General features: G+C 41.0%; 1 protein-coding gene across 5 annotated transcripts in view; it reads left to right on the top strand.

Moving 5' to 3' along the window:
* Positions 1–19,994, top strand: part of ndrg4 (NDRG family member 4) — a 68,500-nt gene that overhangs the window by 14,345 nt on the left and 34,161 nt on the right. For 3 of the 5 annotated variants that reach the window (XM_037766068.1, XM_037766070.1, XM_037766069.1), the window contains 2 exons: positions 14,871–14,961; positions 19,393–19,560. In XM_037766068.1, the coding sequence (XP_037621996.1) occupies positions 14,871–14,961; positions 19,393–19,560 (259 nt within the window). The remainder of the gene's footprint in view (positions 1–14,870; positions 14,962–19,392; positions 19,561–19,994) is intronic. The other 2 variants (XM_037766071.1, XM_037766072.1) reach the window with 1 other exon arrangement.

Here is a 19,994-nt window from a genome sequence, read left to right as displayed (position 1 = left end):
CTATGATTTTGTCTCTTAATATGGGATTTTAATTGAATTCAAGGTGGCATTAAAGAGTTCTTTAAAGCTCTTACAGATTTGTCCCAATACTCCAAGTAGCTTAAATGATTGAATATGAATGCTCTGTCCTCTGCTCACATCTAGGAAACTAACACTATAGCCTTCCCCCCCTGCACAGTGGCCGCTGTAATAAGTCCAGCTCTCAGCAGAAACTTGGACCCTTAAGGGGGCACCGCCCTCTCACACCCCAAATCTGATGGCACCACTGAGAGCTGAGGCAAAAATAGAGCTCTGAGCGAGTGTGTTGTCAAAAGTGTGAGCACACCACTGTGACTGGACACTCCTCTTTAATTCTCTTATTCTCTATGAATACAGGAAGTTTGAATGCAGAAATACTCAGCCTTCGATCCAAAAACGAGTCTGCTTTTTCTCGCCCGTAGAACACACTTTTTGGATCCCGTGTGTAACACGACACAAAGCTTTCATCTGACAGCACTGACAAGGAAGCTTCGTCTGCCAGAAAAAAAGAAAGTGCTGCTCAGTCTGGAGCTGATTGCTGATATTTAATATTTAATCCTCCACTCCGGCATTGATATCTCTGCTCTGGGTAGCCTCAGAAGACTCCTGTAGAGATTCAAATACATAATTAAAACGGTGGAGAGCTGAGTTACTAACTATAATCTAAATACACTAGTAAGCAGTATTATGATTACAGCACTTTTGTTTTACACAAAGGTGCGTGAAAAGATGCATGTCAGCTTTTCATTTTGCATTTGTGTGTGCACACCGCAGAGACCAACAGGTTGGATGATGGTGATGGGAGGGAGGATGTGTTGAAGAATGTCGGGGCACGTCAGTCAGGATTAACATCTCCGCTCTGCTCGACTGGAGGAAGCTCCACCAGGAATCACATCCACTTAATTCAATAACACCTTCAACTGAAAGACATCAAGTCATCAGGAAGGAAATAAGACAGCAGATAGCAGATCTCTCTATCTATATATACAGTATATAGATATATACTGTATATCTATATATATCTAGGGGTGTAACGATACGTTTTTACAACGATATGATACAATTTCCATGGTTCCGATACGATTCAAGGACAATATTTGGCTCATCTAGAGCGATACGATACGATTCAATGATTTGAAATCGATAGAGTAACTTTTTTCCCAAAAATTCAATCAGTGTGACTGTGAAATAAATAGCTGATACTGGACAGAGCAGGTCAGGATTCCTCAAAGTTTTTCTTGTAAGGGAATCAGGGATGAATTAGTTATGGATATAAACAAGTAAACAACGATTAATGGCAAATACATACAGCTTTTAACTGAAAATAATAAAAAGTGCAACTTCAGGACCTGCTGATTCAGTTCTCAAGATACAAGGCAGTGCAATATTTAACAAAAGATAAAATAAACCATCTTCTGTTCAAGTTAAATGAAACAACCGGCTCCTCTGCACCGCAGCGCCAGCAGCTCATGCAGACCGCTGCCTGTCTCCCTCCAGCCGCTACCGGGTGCGAGGAGTCCAGTGCTCCGTTCGTCTGCATGCACGCCATGGATGCGTGCTCGCGCTGCAGAGGGCAGAGCTGGTGAGCTGGCGCTTGTCTGGAGAGTGAACTGGAATAACGTTTAACATTTCTTCACTGATAGAAGTGCTAAAAAACACTTTCATATAACTTTTGTCGTCCTTAAATACAAGGTGCAAATCCTTAGTATCGATTTTATATCGATATACGTCTCCCATGAAGGACAACTTGCCTAGTACCTATTGATGTATTCGGATCGTAGGAATATAAATTGATACATCGATGTAGTAGATGAATCGTTACACCTCTAACTATATCTATATCTATATCTATATATATATGTATATATATATATATATATCTATATATATGTATGTATATATAGATATATATATATAAAACTGCAAATTAATCGCTAATTTTCTGTCTGGTCAAAATGTACCTTAAAGGGAGATTTGTCAAGTAGTTAATGCTCTTATCAACATGGGAGTGGATAAATATGGTGCTTTATGCAAATGTATGTATACATTTATTATTGGAAATCAATTAACGACACAAAACAATGACAAATATTGTCCAGAAACCCTCACAGGTACTGCATTTAAAATAAAAAATATGCTCAAGTCATAACATGGCAAACTGCAGCCCAACAGGCAACAACAGCTGTCAGTGTGTCAGTGTGCTGACTTGACTATGACTTGCCACAAACTGCACGTGATTATCATAAAGTTGGCATGTCTGTAAAGGGGAGACTCGTGGGTACCCATAGAACCCATTTTCATTCACATATCTTGAGGTCAGAGGTCAAGGGACCCCTTTGAAAACGGTCATGCCCGTTTTTCCATGCCAAAATATAGCATTTAACTTAAGTTTGGAGCGTTATTTAGCCTCTTTTGTTTCATATGACGCCAGTATCTTCACTCTAGCTTTAAAACTGAGCCGCTACAACCTAAAAATCCCAGGTTGCGTTAAAGAAATTAGTGACGTTAAAACAAATTTGCGTTAACGCGTTATTATCGCATTAACTTTGACAGCCCTGTGTATATATATAAATATATATACATATATATACAGTATATACAGTATATATATACCAAATACCACAGAGCCATGCTGCTAGCATGACTAGCCAAGCCCATTGGTACATAATTAAATGCTGATAACATAACCACAGTGCTTTTACACTTGAAGTTTTCTTATCTTCAGAAAAAGCTGTAAGTTGTTGTTGATGTCAGGCTTCAAAGCTGCACTTGACTTCACAGCATTTCTTTTTTTATTTTCTGGCCCAAGTAATGTATGTGTAGCACTCTCTCTTTTGTGTCCTTGTTGCTTGAACTTCACCAGTCACTTCATCTTGTAAAGCTCTTCACCAGCCAGCAGAAGCATGCAGGTAGCGTTGTGTGATCTCAGTGAATAGAGAGAGAGAGAGAGAGAGAGAGAGAGAGAGAGAGAGAGAGAGAGGGAGCTAGATCCTTATCCTTTTGAGGGCTGTCATCCTCTTTGAAGTATAGCAAGCATATGTCTAGTTAATACACATGAGCAGAGTCAGTAACCTTGTAGCCTGACAGAGCAGGAGGAGAGAAGGGAGGCGAGTCTCTGCAGTCTTACTCAACGTGTTGGAATTGTTGACCGAGCAGCTTTTCCGGTATGTTGAGCAAACTATGGACATAAAAGGATAGAAGTACATTCAATGTGACACTTGTGTTCCACACCAAAGTTTCAGCTTCAGTGCTTTTACGAAGGTGCTTTCAACTGTTTTCTTTTACGGTGGACAAACCACTCAGAACCTGTCTCGCAGGTGAAAATCTCTCTCCTAACTCAGTCCTGTTTGCCGTCACAGGATTCTCTCCTGTCTTATTTGTCCCCCTGCTGTCTCTCTTTTTCTCCGCCCCTGTCTCTTTGCGCTGCTGTCCCAGTTTCCAGGTATCGATTCAGTGATTGTACATTAAATCAGATGCTTCCTCTCTACATGGTTGTGCAATTGATTTCCTGTCTCTCTCTGAGCCTCTTTACTGTCCCTGCATCCCCTTAATGTGCTCCACTGTCATTGGATGATTGGAGCAAAAACACTGGCTCCAAACCTTCCATCAGTCATACATAACGCACAAATGATGTCATTCAGTAGATATATAATATATATACAGTCTACATACTGGGCCTCTACCCTAACATTTGAGCATAACAAATGGAATACTGCTAAATGTTCAAATTTAAAGCTGCACTAGTCAATATTTCTATATCAAGAACATATCAAAAGACTATGTGTAATATGCATGAGGTTACTTGTACATGAATGTTAGCATCTTTTACTCTTCTTTTTGGTTTCCCACAACTCTGCTCTCACCAACCTAGTTTCCAACAGTGGGTAGCTGTTACTAGTGAAAAAGTTATGGAAAACCCATTTTATGCTGTTGCTTGTCCAACCCGTACTCACTCCCAACTCGTCAAATCCTGCCGCTTGGTCAGCGCCCCTCGGCATCGGAAACCGACGCACGGAGGCACCCTTTAGCAAAGCATGTGACGAACCGGGCTTTCAACTAACTCCAGTATAAACCCATCCACGGTCGGAGCAAATGATGTAGTATTAATAGCATGAGAACAAAAGGCAAATCGAAAAGGTTACTATGGTGCGAGTGTGAGAGGTGTAATTTGACCCTAAGTGTAATTTAAACCAGGACAGCAGGGAGGGGAGTGCAATAATGGCAATTCTATGATTTCATACATTGACAATGCAATGATAGTATTCATACTATGAAATGAAGAGAATTTGTGATTGTTGTAAATGTGACAATAAGAAGCAGATGAAAGCACAAATGATAACACAGATAGATGTGTAATTTTGACAAGGTGGTCTCGTAAGATGGTGGGAAAATAGTGTTTAAAGCAATGAGGAGAAGGTGAGCCAGACTCAATGGGACTAAGCTTGGTTGTCATAGCAACCCTGTCTGGGCAGAGCAAAAAGGAGCAAAGGAGGGAGAGAAACGAGACAGGTCCATTTTGTTCTCCTCAACAAACTGCTGTAAAAGCAGACTGTCTTCTCCCCGAACAAGAAAAAAGGCCCACTTGTTCTGGGAGAAAAAGCTGGCAGTGTTCCTTCATGAAAGAGGGGACATACTGTAGAAAACAGGCCTGTAAATAACTCGTCACCCACTGACACTTTGGCTGCCTGACCACAGTTGGTTGAGGGATGGAGAGAGGCTTTGAAGTTAAGGCCCTCCACTGTGGAGAGTGGACTGTGATGGCCACATGTCTCACTGTTCAACTCAATGGTTTTACCCGCAGCGCTGTTCATCACATACAATACATAACACTGCATGGAGGAGGGGAAATGCAATAGATAAACTAGAATGGCACTCAGAGAGCGCAGACCTCCACCCCACCTCTGTGTTTAGCTTGCGCCATCATCTATGTGTATTTTTGTTTATGTTGAGATCAGCTGCACATAGCGGAGCATCGTAAAACACTTCATTCAAACTGGACAGAAACAAAATAAAACTCACCTAAACCGTCATCGTTACTCTTTCCAACAATCACCAAGTGTGCTTTGGTCGAACTCAACTGTAATTTCACTGAGTTTAATATGAAAAAACGCAGATTCTACAGCCTTTCCCCCCACCGCTCTCTCTCTCTGTCTCTCTCTCTGAAGGAAAGAGGCAGGGTCATGCGTCATCAACGCGTCATCAGCTACACAGCGCATGTGTTATACCCAGAGGTCTTAATGTTCTGGCTGATCAGAATCCTTAAGAAAATTCCTGAATCCGGATCATGATCTGGATTGCCACCAAAATCTAATGGATTGTTCATTGTCCCACACCCCACCCCTCCAATAAATGTCATTCAAACCATCACAAACTTTTGGAATAATCCTGCAAACGGACAAACCAACAAACCAACAAACCAACGCCGATGAAAACATAATAATAATAATGAAAAATATAAGAATGTTGACATATGCCAACACATTAGCTGTTAGGGGTGTAACAACCTGTTTTTTTCAACGATACAATATGTGTCACTTTCAGTGGTTCCGATATGATTCAAGGACAATATTTGGCTCATCTAGAGCGATACGATACGATACAATACGATACGATACGATTCAATGACTTGAAATCGATTCAGTAACTTTTTTTTTGCCAAAAATTCAATCAGTGTGACTGTGAAATAAATAGCTGGATACTGGACGGTGCACGTCAGGATTTCTAAAAGTTTTTCTTGTAAGGAAATCAGGGATGAATTAATTATGGATATAAACAAGTAAACACAACAATTGATGTCAAATACATACCTTTTATTTGAAAATAATAAAAAGTGTAACATCAGGACCCGCTGCTTCAGTTGTCAAGATACAAGGCAGTGCAATATTTAACAAAAAATAAAATAAACCAACTTCTATTGAAGTTAAATGAACAGTGGTTTGATCTTCTCTATCAAGGTCTATCCATATCCCTGTTCAATGTATACTCACACGTATGGTATCTTACGAAAAGTTGTTTTAGATTGAAAGTGTCGTGAGTCCAAATTGCACCAAATTCGACACGTCTACTGTGAAGTAGATCGGCTGAATGGTTCTCGAGAAATGCGAAGGACATACAAACACACACAGACAGAGATTCCTTTCTTTATAGTTAGTTTATTCTCGTTTTCTATAATATCAGCACATTTGGTTATGCACATCAACTATGGTTACGGTATGGTTAGGGTTAGGCAACCAAAACACTTGATTATGATCGTGGTTACAGTTAGTAAAAATGTGAAGGGCACACCATTTCCTGCATTGACACTGAACGTCGACACTGGATGTAAATCCCAAGTTGCAGTATTATTAGGATACTGGCTGAAACAATTCACCCTCTCATGAATATCATGGACTCTAAATTGCCCATAGGTGTGAATGTGAGTGTGAATGGCTGTCTGTCTCTATGTGTCAGCCCTGTGATAGTTTGGCGATCTGTCCCTGGTGTACCCCGCCTTCACCCAATGTCAGCTGGGATCGGAAAATGTTGGTGGTGCTTGAAGGGTAAGCGGTCACAAAAACCTTTAGGAATCATTTTATGGGGACTGTGCAAATTCTATAGAAATCTGCCCAGACTTTTCAAGATACCTTTGGGACCAAAGAGTTTGTTAAGTGCAAATTTTGACTTGAGGTGCTGGACAAAAGGTCCCAGAGTCACCAAAATGATTTGAAATAATCGTCTATCTCAATTTGATCAGTATTTGTTGAGACATCTTGCTGCAGAACAAAGTGTTGAAGTGACCAAATGATCAACAGACCGACTGACCGAATTTCAAGGCAAATAAATTCACATCTTTGCCCACCATTCACACACTCTGCAGATACGCTTACAGGAAACACACAATGTATGTACATCTCTTAAAACAACAAGAACTTCACCATAGATAGATGCAAAGTTATGCACTAGACAAAGCATTAAATCAGAGGAAGACAGCGCCGGTATCTTTCCACCGGCAGCAGTGGCGTCATGAGGCCAAATATAGCCGGCGTAATGCAATGGTAATTGATTTCACAACCAGCTGTCTTACATAAGCATGTCAGAGTGAATAGAGATGGTGAGAAAGAGAGGGATGAGACGGGGTGGAATGACGAAAGAGATGGGAGGATGAGATGGTGTGAAAGAGAAAGAGTTGAGAGCGACAGAGAGGGTCAAAAGAGAGACATATATGCTGGAGTGGCAAGAAGAAAAAGAAAAATGTCAAAAGACAGCGAGAAGAAGGGATGAGATGCTGGAAGACAGAGAAGGAGGTGCGTAGGGAAAAGAATTTAGAAAAAAGACTAACTGTCGAACAGTGGTGACAAATTGGAAAAACAGAGAAACAAAAAGAAACAGAGACAGAGCGAGTAAGACAAGCAGAGATTTAATAGCAGAGGAGAGCAGCAGACATGCCTGGTGGAAATAACATATTTATTATCTTACATACACCCAGTGGCTATTTACTAGTCATTTGTAAAGTCGGCAGTGTTTCAACTCCTAACTTTAAAACTGCGCTAATCCAGCCTATTAGACTGTTGTCAGGCTATTAAATAAAGTTATCAGTCGCTATAAGCCCCATAGATGTGGGTTAACAGTGGCCTACTACACCCACTAGTAAGTTTTATCATCTATTCACATGGTAGATCACCGAAAGAAGGAATAAAGGAACACGACAGCGACTTCTAGCGACCGTAGTAATTATGACAGGAGTAGAAGTAGTATAGACAGTGTGAAACTCCATAAGGGTTGGAGGTTGGGGACAATGGATGGGACACAAAACACAGGGTACACACCCAGGAGACCGGAGTTTGCATCCTGTGTGAAACCAACAATGTGTAGTTGTTTGTGTGTCCTCAGTTACTTTAACCCAAAACAAGATGTTTGTCCCTCAACTAAGTGTTTGTGTTTTGCCTAAACCTAAAGAAGTTGCAGTTTTGTTGCCTCAACCTAAATAAATTGTAGTTTTGTTGCCTAAACCTAAAGAAGTTGTAGTTTTGTTACCTAAACCTAAAGAAACTGTAGTTTTGTTGCCTAAATCTAAGGAAGTTGTAGTTTTATTGCCTAAACCTATTGAAGTTGTAGTTTTGTTGCCTAAACCTAAATAAATTGTAATTTTGTTGCCTAAACCTAAATAAAGTTGTAGTTTTGTTGGCTAAACCTATTGAAGTTGTAGTTTTGTTTGCTAAACCTAAAGAAGTAGCAGTTTTTTTGCCTGAATCTAAATAAAGTTGTAGTTTTGTTGGCTGAACCTAAGGAAGTTGTAGTTTTGTTGGCTAAACCTAAATAAATTGTAGTTTTGTTGCCTAAACCTAAATAAAGTTGTAGTTTTGTTGGCTAAACCTATTGAAGTTGTAGTTTTGTTTGCTAAACCTAAAGAAGTAGCAGTTTTTTTGCCTGAATCTAAATAAAGTTGTAGTTTTGTTGGCTGAACCTAAGGAAGTTGTAGTTTTGTTGGCTAAACCTAAATAAATTGTAGTTTTGTTGCCTAAACCTAGAGAAGTAGCAGTTTTGTTGCCTAAATCTAAATAAAGTTGTAGTTTTGTTGCCTAAACCTAAATAAAGTTGTAGTTTTGTTGGCTAAACCTAAGGAAGTTGTAGTTTTGTTGGCTAAACCTATTGAAGTTGTAGTTTTTTTGGCTAAACCTATTGAAGTTGTAGTTTTGTTGGCTAAACCTAAGGAAGTTGTAGTTTTGTTGGCTAAACCTATTGAAGTTGTAGTTTTTTTGGCTAAACCTATTGAAGTTGTAGTTTTGTTGGCTAAACCTAAAGAAGTAGCAGTTTTGTTGCCTAAACCTAAAGAAGCCTTTTTGTTTGTGTTCAAAACGTGACGTTTCATTCAGCTTTACAATAAGGTAGAATGTGTTTCTTTTGAATTTCATGTACAGACTACCGCCACCTGCTGGTGTGGAGAGTTATTTCATCTCACGCAGGCTCAGAACGTACGGGCTAACTGGCCGTCGGCTGTAGTCTTTGCAATGAGTTCCAAATGAAACTTTTCGGCCAAGACAAAGGCGGCATGCAGCGACGCAACAGTCGGCCTTCATCGCCGCTAGTTCTTTGATGTCAGCTTGGTCTGTCTGGGCTTTTAGGGGAGAAAATTAGAGCATTTTGAGAAAATCCAGTATAATGTCCACAGATGGTCCTGGAGGCAACATTATCAAGTAATGGGAGTGGTTATGTAAGAAATCCAAGGATTTATCTAGGTGAAATAAGGATGAGGCGGTAATCCTTCAGGATCCTTGTTTTTTTGTGTTATTTTGAATCTTTCATTCTCGGTGCTCGTTGCTGTGCTGTCTCAAAGAATGTGGGCGGTATAGTGTTCATTTTCTTTGGATTATCTGTCAATGAAGTTTGAGAGTGTGTAGGTGGCGCTCTTTTCCTCGCCTGTTCAGCCTTTTGGCTGTGACTGCTGGTGTTAATCATCCAGTTCTTCTTTTTATTCCAGCTTTAGACAGTTCACAGACCGGTGCATATTGAGTGGATCTCCCCGACAGACAGTCTGGAGGCCCCCGCTTCTGGGCTGTCTCCAATGTGCCCTCCCATTTGATATAATTGTGTTGGGTTTTATCCATAGACTAAACTATATAGACGCAAGTTTGTAATTTCACTGGGGATGGGTTTTCAAAGTCCTGTTTTTCTCCCCTGCACTTTTATTGTTTCAGGTTGATTTTTCAAACAATTCAGTGCGGTCAATTTGTTAAAGCAGCAGTGGGTAGAAATGGAGCAAATATGATTGAAAAAAGTTATTTTTATAAAACAGTCACAAAACTGTGCATGAGAAAAGTAATCTGAAAAAAATCATTTGTCTCTGTGTCCTCCGGTGCTCCCAATGGCATCTGCAAGATTTTGCATACCAGAGTAAAACAACCAATCAGAGCTGATCTGGAGTCTGCCGTCCTGCTGCCGTCTCTGAGTAGCTGTCAATCACTCGCAAACTCCGATCAAATGGTCAAACTAGGCAGCGTTGATCAAATATGAATCAATATTATGTTACTGTAATGCCTATTTCTTTCCTCAAATGTTCTCAGAATCATCTTGTAGTGTACTGTGTAGCTGTAAAATGAGAAAGTTTGGGACCCGGCAGCCATGTTGGGATCTGTTTAGGAAATACTAAGCACTGCCCACCAGCTGGAGCACAGCCAATAAGAACGCTCTCTCTCTCTGAAATGGCCTGTGATTGGTCAAAGTCTCATCGTCACGGGCTTGATTTTTTAAAGCCTGAAAACAGAGCCATGAGGAGGAGCAGAAGTCTAGTTTTCTCTGAGAACACTTGAATCACAATATGCTGAAAGGTTATTATGGAATTTTTGCCCAAACGATGCCAAACACTTTCTGCCTACTGAAGCTTTAACTGTTAAGGAACACTGTGGCCCAGACTTTGTTCTTGCAATACTACTTCATTTTAGTCCAACAAACTGGAAAAGTAAAATGAGGATTGTTTGTGAGAAAAGAGCTTCCAGATATCCGGTGTTAGTACAGCAACTGCAAAAAGCATTATCTAGAGTAATGTCAATCAGAAATACAGAACAGAAACAGAAATCACAGATTTGTTAGTTTTGTAAGAAGATAAAGATTAGGGAAATGGTGATAAACAAGGAGAGTGATGAGTGAGGAAAACAACAGACAGGCAGCTCTAAAAGTGAGGGAGCAGGAGGAGGAGAGGTGGAGTTGTTTGGTCTCTGTTCTCATATCCTCGTGGCTCCATTCCAGTGGCCTCGGAAAGGTCACACTCACCCATTTAATAAACTGGTCACAATGGGAGGGAGAGAGCCGGGGAGGAGGTAGAGAGAGGGCAGGGAGAAGAAAAGAGAGGAGAAAAACAAGACTTGAATGCTTGTTGTTTTGTAATCTTAAAGCTGCAGTGGGTAGGAATGGAGCAAATATGATATAAAGTTATTTTTATAGAACGGTCACGGTGTCCTCAATATTCTGTTACTGTAATGCCTATTTCTTTCCTCAAATGTTTTCAGAATCATCTTGTAGTGCACGGTTTAGCTGTAGAATGAGAAAGTTTGTGACCGGGCAGCCATGTTGAGACCAGTTGAGAAAATACCAAACACCGCCCACCAGCTGGAGCACAGCCAATAGGAACGCTCTCTCTGAAATGACCTGTGATTGGCTAAAGTCTCCCGTCAAAACAGAACCATGAGGAAGTCTAGTTTTCCCTCAGAACACTTTAATTACAATGTGCTGAAAGGTTATTATGGAATTTTTGCCAAATGATGCCAAAAACGTTCTGCCTACTGTTGCTTTAAACGTGTCTTCTGATGAGTACAGCAATGCCTCTGAAACAGAGCCGACAACGTGTAACATGCAAGGAGTCAAAGCTCTTCTTTGAGAAGCAAATGCAGCTTAACAAAACATACCACTGGTATTGTTTGGAGATCTGGTTTAGATGTCACATTACAGTTAATTCTGATAAAGATGTTTGGTCTGTGCAGGCAACCACAGATGATGACAGTCCACAGACACATTTCAAAATTACTGCAATATATTCTGATTCAGTTTATCTACCTCATCTGACCTTGTCTGGTTTGATGTCCTTCACGTAGTGAAGACAAATGTATGTACCCACAGTTACCAAGTTCAACAACACAAAATGCTATTTTGTAAATGCTCTTACAGCTTAATGACAAAATGACCTTAACTGCTGAAAACACTGTTTGAAAACAGTGTAAGCTACCTGTCACCAGTGCGTAATGGTTCTTGCGTCTCGTAAACACAGCGGGACACGGCACTTCATAATCCTCAGAGTGAAGTCAAACTATTACAACAATGAATAATGTGTTAAAGGTTCATAGTGATGAACCCACAGATAATTATTACCAACCCTGCAGTTCCCCTCAGCTCCACAGAGCGTTTTAGCATCTTTCAGCTCATTGTTTTGGTTTCACAGCCCACAGATTTAGTATTTTGGTTAGTGGTGGTTCAGTCTCACCGCTGCCATTTGCAGACACGGAATCAAGTCAGACTCGAGTTACAAATTTGATGAATTTGAACTTGACAAAAAGACTTGGACATGGATTTTTACACCAATGACTCGTTACTTGGCTTGTAGTTGAGTCTTTTGACTTGAAAATACTTGATACCTTCCCCCGAGCCCAAAGATTAAAAAGTATATATTATTAATTAATTCCCCAGATCCACTTTGTTTGATGAAGTTGCAGGAGAGAACCATAAAGAACTAACGTCATGTTACTGAGCGTCAGTAATGTCAGTAACGTCAATCATACCAAAGATCATTTGTGGTCACAAATTACAGACGGAGACGTAAATGGCATTACATTTGGTGAAGAGCGTGTGACTCGTATATGACTAGAAACTCAAAGCTTACAAGTTGGGACTTGAGTGCAAAGACACTTAGGCTACTTGTGACTTTAGAAACAATGACCTGGTCCCCATCTCTGTTATCTGCCATAGAGCTATTTGCACCATTGTGCTCACAAAGTCACCTTACGACTTGTTGCTAGTGGCATAGATTAGTCACATATTAGCTTTGACAGGTGGAGCTTTACTTTAAAAATCTGTCCTGGGGTGATGTGGATCATATCTTAGGGTGGATTTTCCCTTGTGAGTAGTGGCTCTGTCACTCTAGGGTCACACACAAACACACTTCATCAGCTGCTGGGAGTGTACTGCAGTGGCATCTGGGCTTTGTCTCTTTAAGGGTGTCAGATAAAAACACAGATTGTGCTGAACGACTGCCAGAGAGAGGAGAGGGACAACAGCGGGGGGCAAATGAGGCTGGAGAGGGAATAAAGGGATGGAATGAGACAGAGGGGTGTTGTGTGTCAATACCACTGTGAAGGTGTTGCAAGTCCTGACGGATTTGGGTCAGTTACATCATCGGTTCCATCCATCTCTCCAACTTCACAATAACCCTTCTGAGACCCACATAGACCTGTTTTTGTTACAGGGTACAGGGGGTCTTTAGGGGGAGATAGCAGGTCAACAGTAGATGTCACATAGAAGTGGTGTACATCATCTGAAAGCTGGAAACCTGAAGATTAATTTGAGATGCTGCTCAGCACTGTGTGTAAAGTTGTTCTAGTCATAAATCAGAAATAAACATGAATTAATTATTTAAAATGAAAGATAAAATGTGCAAGGGTTTAGAACATTATGATAGAAGTATATCAAGATCATCCCCATGCTCTGTTATGTCTCATAAGTTGTTGCAGCAATTCTTGGGTTGATACCATTTTTTACACAGATTTGGTGCAAAATTTAACCAATTTTTACCACTGGAAAATTGATAAAAAATGATCAATAATCCCTCCAAAATACCACATTAAGACACCAAGACCTTGAGGAACACCATAGAAAAACACATGTTGTGATTTGGGATCAAAAAACTTTTGACATTTGGAGATTTCTGCAAGAATTCCATTTTACGGCGATTGGATGGCGAGCACTTCTGTTGTGTAAACTGCTCAGAAACCCCCTTATTGTCAATCTAGCTAGGAAAGCCATCCATCCTCTGAATGCTCTAGTTCTTTAGTTTGTGGCTGTACAGTTTCATGAGGCTGTGATTATCCTAGAGGTCACCAAAGGTCATTTTATACAGTGAGGTCAAATAAAAAAAAAGTGGTCTCACTACAATGAAATGGCTACTATGGGGACTAACATCATCACACATGAATACAATACCTTAGGTTTTCTAGTTTCACATGATATCTGTAGCTTCACTCTAGCTCTAAAACGGAACCTACCAGAGCCTCTGAAAGACAGTAAAGTCAGTCGAGATCGCGGTCTCAGGGGGTTAAATGAGGAAATGTAAGTGTTAAAGCGTGTGTGTGTTCTTCTGTGTTCCAGTGTTGGTGAATTGATGTAATCATCTACTGTAGCAGTGTTATTGCACTGATACTGTCTGACCCCACTCTTTGTGTATGTTCATGTGTCACAGTGTATTGGTGTCCTGTGTGTTATGGCTGTGTGTGTGTGTGCGTGTGTGTGCGTGTGTGTGTGTGTGTGTGTGTGTGTGTGTGTGTGTGTGTGTGTGAGTGTGCCTTCAAACATAAAAGGCCCGTTTAATTAGACCTTAATACAGCCTCAGTCCTCTTATTATCTTTGGGACAGTAGTCTGTGTACTTCCAAGCTACACTTTTTACGGAGTAATCTCGGTCAGTAAGCATCTATATGTCGACTCCAATTCTGCAGTGTGTCTTTGTTATCTGGCAAACTAGAGCAGAACATCACTTAAAGCTGCAGTCGATGACTTTAAAAAGTTGCTTTTATAAAACTGTCAGTATATCCCGAGAGTAGTGCACGAGACAGATGGAAATCTGGTTCCTCTGTGTCCTCCTGTGCTCCTATTGGAACGGAAAACAACCAATCAGAGATTCAAGATTCTGTTACTGTAATGCCTATTTCTCTCCTCAAATGTTTTCAGAAACATACTTTAGTGTACTATTTAGCTGTAACATGGTTTTGGCTCGACTGTTTTCAACACGGCGGCCGGGTCACACTTTGTTTTCTTTGACCGATGAATCTTCTAATAGATCAGGGCAGGTTTGCAGCGAAACTAATTCCCATCTTGATTCCATCTCCTCCGTTTCCAATCAGTTTCTCATCTGTCAGCTGCTCCGATTATTTCAGTTCAGTTCAACATTCAATCAGCGATCTGAGTCCTTCCATAATTTCACAATGTGGATTTGTGAAATTACCCTGTGAAGGACTAATTCATCCCATTTAACTGAAACCGAATTGCCATTACCACCGCTATAGCAATGCAAATGTCGATGAATTTTTTTTAAGGTCAAACACAGACAGTATTCTGCATGATGAAATAATAGTGTAACCTTAGATGTGTGTTTTGCGTGTTGCCATGGTGATTGCAGGTTGCTGTCCAGGATGGCGGGGATGAAGGAGCAGCAGTTCACCGAGGAGAAACCACTGCTGCCGGAGCAGCGAGGAGTTGACTCAGACATGGTCAGTCGACCTGGTTTCTTTACCGTGTTGTGTTTATTAACCCTCCTGTCTGGGTGGCCACTGGCTCATTTTTGTGTGTGCAGGATGAACCACTCTGAAAGTTTCGGCGTATTAAGACTGAGATGTTTGTGCTCATTAGCTGTGATGCCTCATTATTAGACGTTGTGCTTGTTTACCAGCGGAGGAGGAAATTAATGAACTCCATCCAACCATGACTCTTTGATAACAACACTATGAAAAGATAAAAGCTCATTGAAGCTGAGAGAGAGAGTGGTGGAGAACAGAGAGCAAAGAATAGGCAGTGGGCGGTTACATAAAGGCCACTCATTCATTTCCTAAGCAACAGGTTAAATGGGCGCTGAATCAGGGACTCTTGAATGTTTGAGAGCTACTCTTTGCAGAAATGATGGAAATGGTGGAGACGTGCCAGGAAGCAACACGAAGAGGAAAGATTTATGTCTGACAAGGACTCATTTTTTTCCTTAAACATTTCAAACAGCCATTTCTCAGTGAGGTGAGTGGGTTATGACTCTTATATGCTGTGTGAATGGAGAAGAACAAAAGTAGTTAAAGTCCCCCCTCCAGTGTATTTTGGCTTTCTATATTTTATATTTGAGTCATTTCCTGACTTACTTGATTAGCCACACTGCTTTCCATTTTCTTTTGATAAAAAAATTAATTTTGTGATCAAAGTTAAAAAAAAAAAAAAAGAGGGTTGTTGCTAAAATGTGACTATGAGGTCTGACTATAGTAGAAGCTGCAGGTCAAAGGTCATTCTCCAAACTGCAGGTTCACTAATGCTCGTTTGAGTCTGAGCAGCAAACTGATAAATCCGTTTATCTGTCTGTTTGTCTTTATACTTAGTTAGCTAGTTAGGTGTAGTTAGCTAGTTAGCTGTAGTTAGCTAGTTAGGTGTAGTTAGCTAGTTAGGTGTAGTTAGTTAGCCCAACTTGCATTATCTAACTGAGAGTTTTCATTTTATTTTTTAGTTTCCTCCACCTTAGTTTAGTGTGTTTATTTTCACCATGGCATTTGTGTGTACGGTGAACAGGTTCAGTCAACGCAGTGGATTACACAAAATCCCACCAGCAGAATTAACACAACACACTGACTGTCTCTCTCACTCACTCTCTTCTTTACCGTCTCCTCCTGCCGATACCGGAGGTTTGCAGGCAAACTTTCAGTCCAAAAGAAATCAAGAGAAAAAAAGTCCCGTTAGAGAAATAAACGAATCTCAGTGCAGCCCGGTGCGGTGTCGGTGCTGGAGCTGAGGCGAGAGCGGCCGGTGCTGGTGGACGGTGTACCTCCAAAACGTCCCGAAACTGTATTTCAAATGACGGACCTCTGCAACATGTCTATCCGTCCTCCGGCGCGCTGTGGCCGGCGTGCGGCGGTGCGGCTCCTCGGTGCAGCAGCAGCCAGACGGCCGCCTCGTCAGGAGGAGACGGTGAAGAAGAGAGCGAGTGAGAGAGAGTCGGTGTGTTGAGATAATTCTTGTCTCATTTGTGGGCTGATAAACAGCAAATTCATCTAAACTGGTTTCATCTAAACTGGGTTGAAAAATGATGCAATCTTGTTGCCATGGTAATGAATTATGTCTGACTATTAACTGCACCCCCATTTTCTGTTTGAGAAAGAACGTTGACCAAAAAACAGGAAGTAAAACTGTCTGGAGGTGGGCTTTAAAGGATGCTTGATTAAAAATAAATGAATGGGAGGTCTAAATGGCCAATTATGTAAGGGCTATTTTTATTATTGTGGAAAGCAAACAGGCAGCAAAATCATTACTGCCCAGAACAGCATGAAAACAACATATTGAACAAACCATAAACAAGAGTGGAGTATTCTTCTGCTTCTGACGAGCCACTTATTTCTGCTGGAGGAATCAGTGTGACTGACTAAACATGTGCCATGACTCACTGGGCCAGTGTGTCAGTAATGAAACAGTGCACCCAGGAGATACAGTCGCTCAGGGTTTATTAGAAAGTAGCTTAAACATGCTGTGCATCAATATGAATGACTAATTCTACTATTGATCAGCTCATCGAGCAAAATGTCATTAGGCCTGCTCATTACGACTCGCTACTTGTAAATAATCGAGGCCATTGACTGCTTCCGCATCGATCCAGTTATGTTGTTTGTGTGACTCAACGGGCTGCTCGTTTTATCGTTCTGTCGAAGACGACTTAAGCGAAGAAACACTCGCAGTTTTATCTCCTGCCTCTCTCCTCTCCAAGCTCATTTCCAGTCTGGAGCTCGGGTGTTGTTACTGAGTGATTACTGTACCTCCTGGCACAATTCACTGGTTAAACTCTGGTCTGACTCACTGGAAGTCATGCTGGACTACTGCTGCATTCAGGTCATGCGGGCATAACAGAGACGTCCTGATGGTTAAAAGCAACAACTTGGAAGTTGTTGCTTTTAACTTCAGCTTCGTCTTGCTCAGCACCTAAAAGAAAAAATAAACTGATGGTGATGTGTTTGAATTGTTCAAATATGTCCAAATATTCCAGACGGTAATATATGATCACAAGATGATCATTCATTTGGGTCATTTTATTTAAAACATAATCCTGACACAGCTTCAGGCGTTTCCATTAAAACAATCAAAGCTAAATAATTAAGATAATTTAAAAGTACCTTAAGTAGTTTTTCATCACTAGTAGCCAGGGTCTGAAATTAGCACCTACCACCTGCCAAATGCGGGTAACATGTTGGCAGTGGCAGATAAATTTGTCAGGTCATCCGCCACTTTGGCAGAAAGGGAAAACGCTGGGAATGGAAAAAGAGAACCGGTTCCTAGTAGTTTGATTCCTTGGCATCTCATGCTCTATGCTCATCTATCGATTCCTCTTCGACGCTGTTACACATGCACAATGACGCATATGCACGCTGTATCATGTTTCAGTTTCTTTGGGACTGGAGCCACGGCGGAGATAAAAAAAGGCGCTCAACAGCGTGACGCTACTACTACTAAACCTGAGGGGATGCACCCTAATTTTTCCCTGATAATGCCACACTGTGAATCTGTGTTGAAATCAGCAGGAGGAGAGTAAGTAACGTTAGCTGTTAGCAGCCGGTCAAGCAGCACAGTCCTGCTTGGGTGAATAACGGAGCTACTAACGTTAACAGAGGTTCCACTGAGTTATTATCATGATGCGTTCAAGCTCTGCTGAGTAAAATTACTATTGGGCGACGGTAAATTACAACATTATCAAGACATGTTCAACATATCTAAAGAAAGAAAAAATAAGTAAAAAAGATGAAAGAAAAAAGTCAATACTGTATGTATCTTTCAGGACCTTCACCTAGCTCAGAGACCGTCCATCGGAGACGACGTGGGAAACAGCAATCTTTAAGAATTATCTGATAACCCATTGGCAAAATAAAACATACAACAGGTCTAGCATGAGGACAAAGTACAATGCGTATCAATGTCAGCATTATGTTCATAAAATAACACAGAAAGAACATGAAAGAAAACACATACTGTATATGTATCCTTCGGGACCTTCACCTTGCTCAGAGGCCATCCTTACCACAGGAACACTACTATTCAGACGGTGGCTACATTTGTGACTTTAATCTCAAAGAATTTCAGAGTTTTTTCTTGCAAATCTATGACTTTATAATCTCAGAGAATTTAAAAGTTTTTATCTCTTAAATTTATGACTTTAATCCCAGAATGTCTTCGTATTTTTCTCGGAATATTACAACCCCCTCTCCTTGCTCTGAAATATATAATTTTTTATTTAGCTAGTGTCCCTAATACCCTGTCTTTGATCCAGTAGTTTTACACTTTAAGAAAATATAACTTACATGAGAAAATTGTACATGAAAAATCTAAATAAGGAAAGGACTTTCCTTTTGGTGTCTGGTCAGCCTGGGGTGAAATTGGATTTATGACCTCAGTATGTCTAAGATCCTGGCTACGGCCCTGAAAGTAACATACCAGCTACAGTCCTTTTCTACTCTGGAGCTTATATTTACAGTGTTCCCAATGTGACATGAATGCAGCATATTCCTGGTTTAGAGTTGCATGTGCACAGTTTAATCAAACCAAATCAATTTATTTTTGTATAGCGTCAAATCACAACAGAAGTTATCTCAAGACGCTTGAGTGTTTAATCCAGCAGGTCTCAGCCCACAACCTGTTCCTCTATTCCTAAGAAGGCTGCAGGTCTTCAGTTCGACCTTTGTGGTGATGCTGGAACACAGATGAAGCAAAGTGATGCCAGAAGTGTCTTTGGAGCTTTAAAAGCTTAGAGGATCACTGAGTGCATCTCTAAGACCTCCACAAACATTGCATCATGCAGAAAATGAATGCTGAATGAAGTGCATCACATTTTGATGTTTACTGTTGATGTTGCTGCTCTGTCTTGCCCGGTTGTTACCCAATAACCACCTTGTGTTTGTTGTTTCACAACACAGCAGGATAAAGGAGAGGAGGCATCGGGGGGGTTACCGTGCCCCGCCAGCCCCGCCAGCCCCGCGCCCCTTAACCCCCCTCCTCCCCCCAGCCGCCCCACTCACCGCTGGCATGTCATCGCACGGCACTGGCTCCGCCAGACCCGCCGTCGGACCAGCGGGGTCCCATCGGTAACTACCAGAACCACCAGAACAAGCAGAACCATCTGACAGCCAGCACACTGAATCAAACACACACAACACGGAGCACAGCTTAGAGAAATGAACAGAGTGCAGCCGAGCAGAAAACTGACACTGAAATGTCATCACATAGAACTAAACCATGGAGGAAAAATCACAAGAAATTGTTGACAGAAATGTTTCAATTTTGTTATTCCCTCTTAGCTGTACAGAGGACCTGAGCCAAATATTTAATGTTGTAGGCCTATCTATCTATCTATCTATCTACCACAACATAGTCGATGCTGCTGGTAGCTGCTGGTAACCAATGGTAACCACACCCACTGTTGGAAAACCATTTTATTACTGTAGTAATAGCATACTTGTGATTTGCAGTGGTGGAAGTAGTAGTCAAGCATAATTAATGATTTATTTAAAGGGGCAAT

This window comes from Sebastes umbrosus, chromosome 4 (genome assembly GCF_015220745.1).
Source record: "Sebastes umbrosus isolate fSebUmb1 chromosome 4, fSebUmb1.pri, whole genome shotgun sequence".
Taxonomy (NCBI): Eukaryota; Metazoa; Chordata; class Actinopteri; order Perciformes; family Sebastidae; genus Sebastes; species Sebastes umbrosus.
Note: the sequence above shows the minus strand (reverse complement) of the source record. Positions and strands in the feature narration are given on the sequence as shown.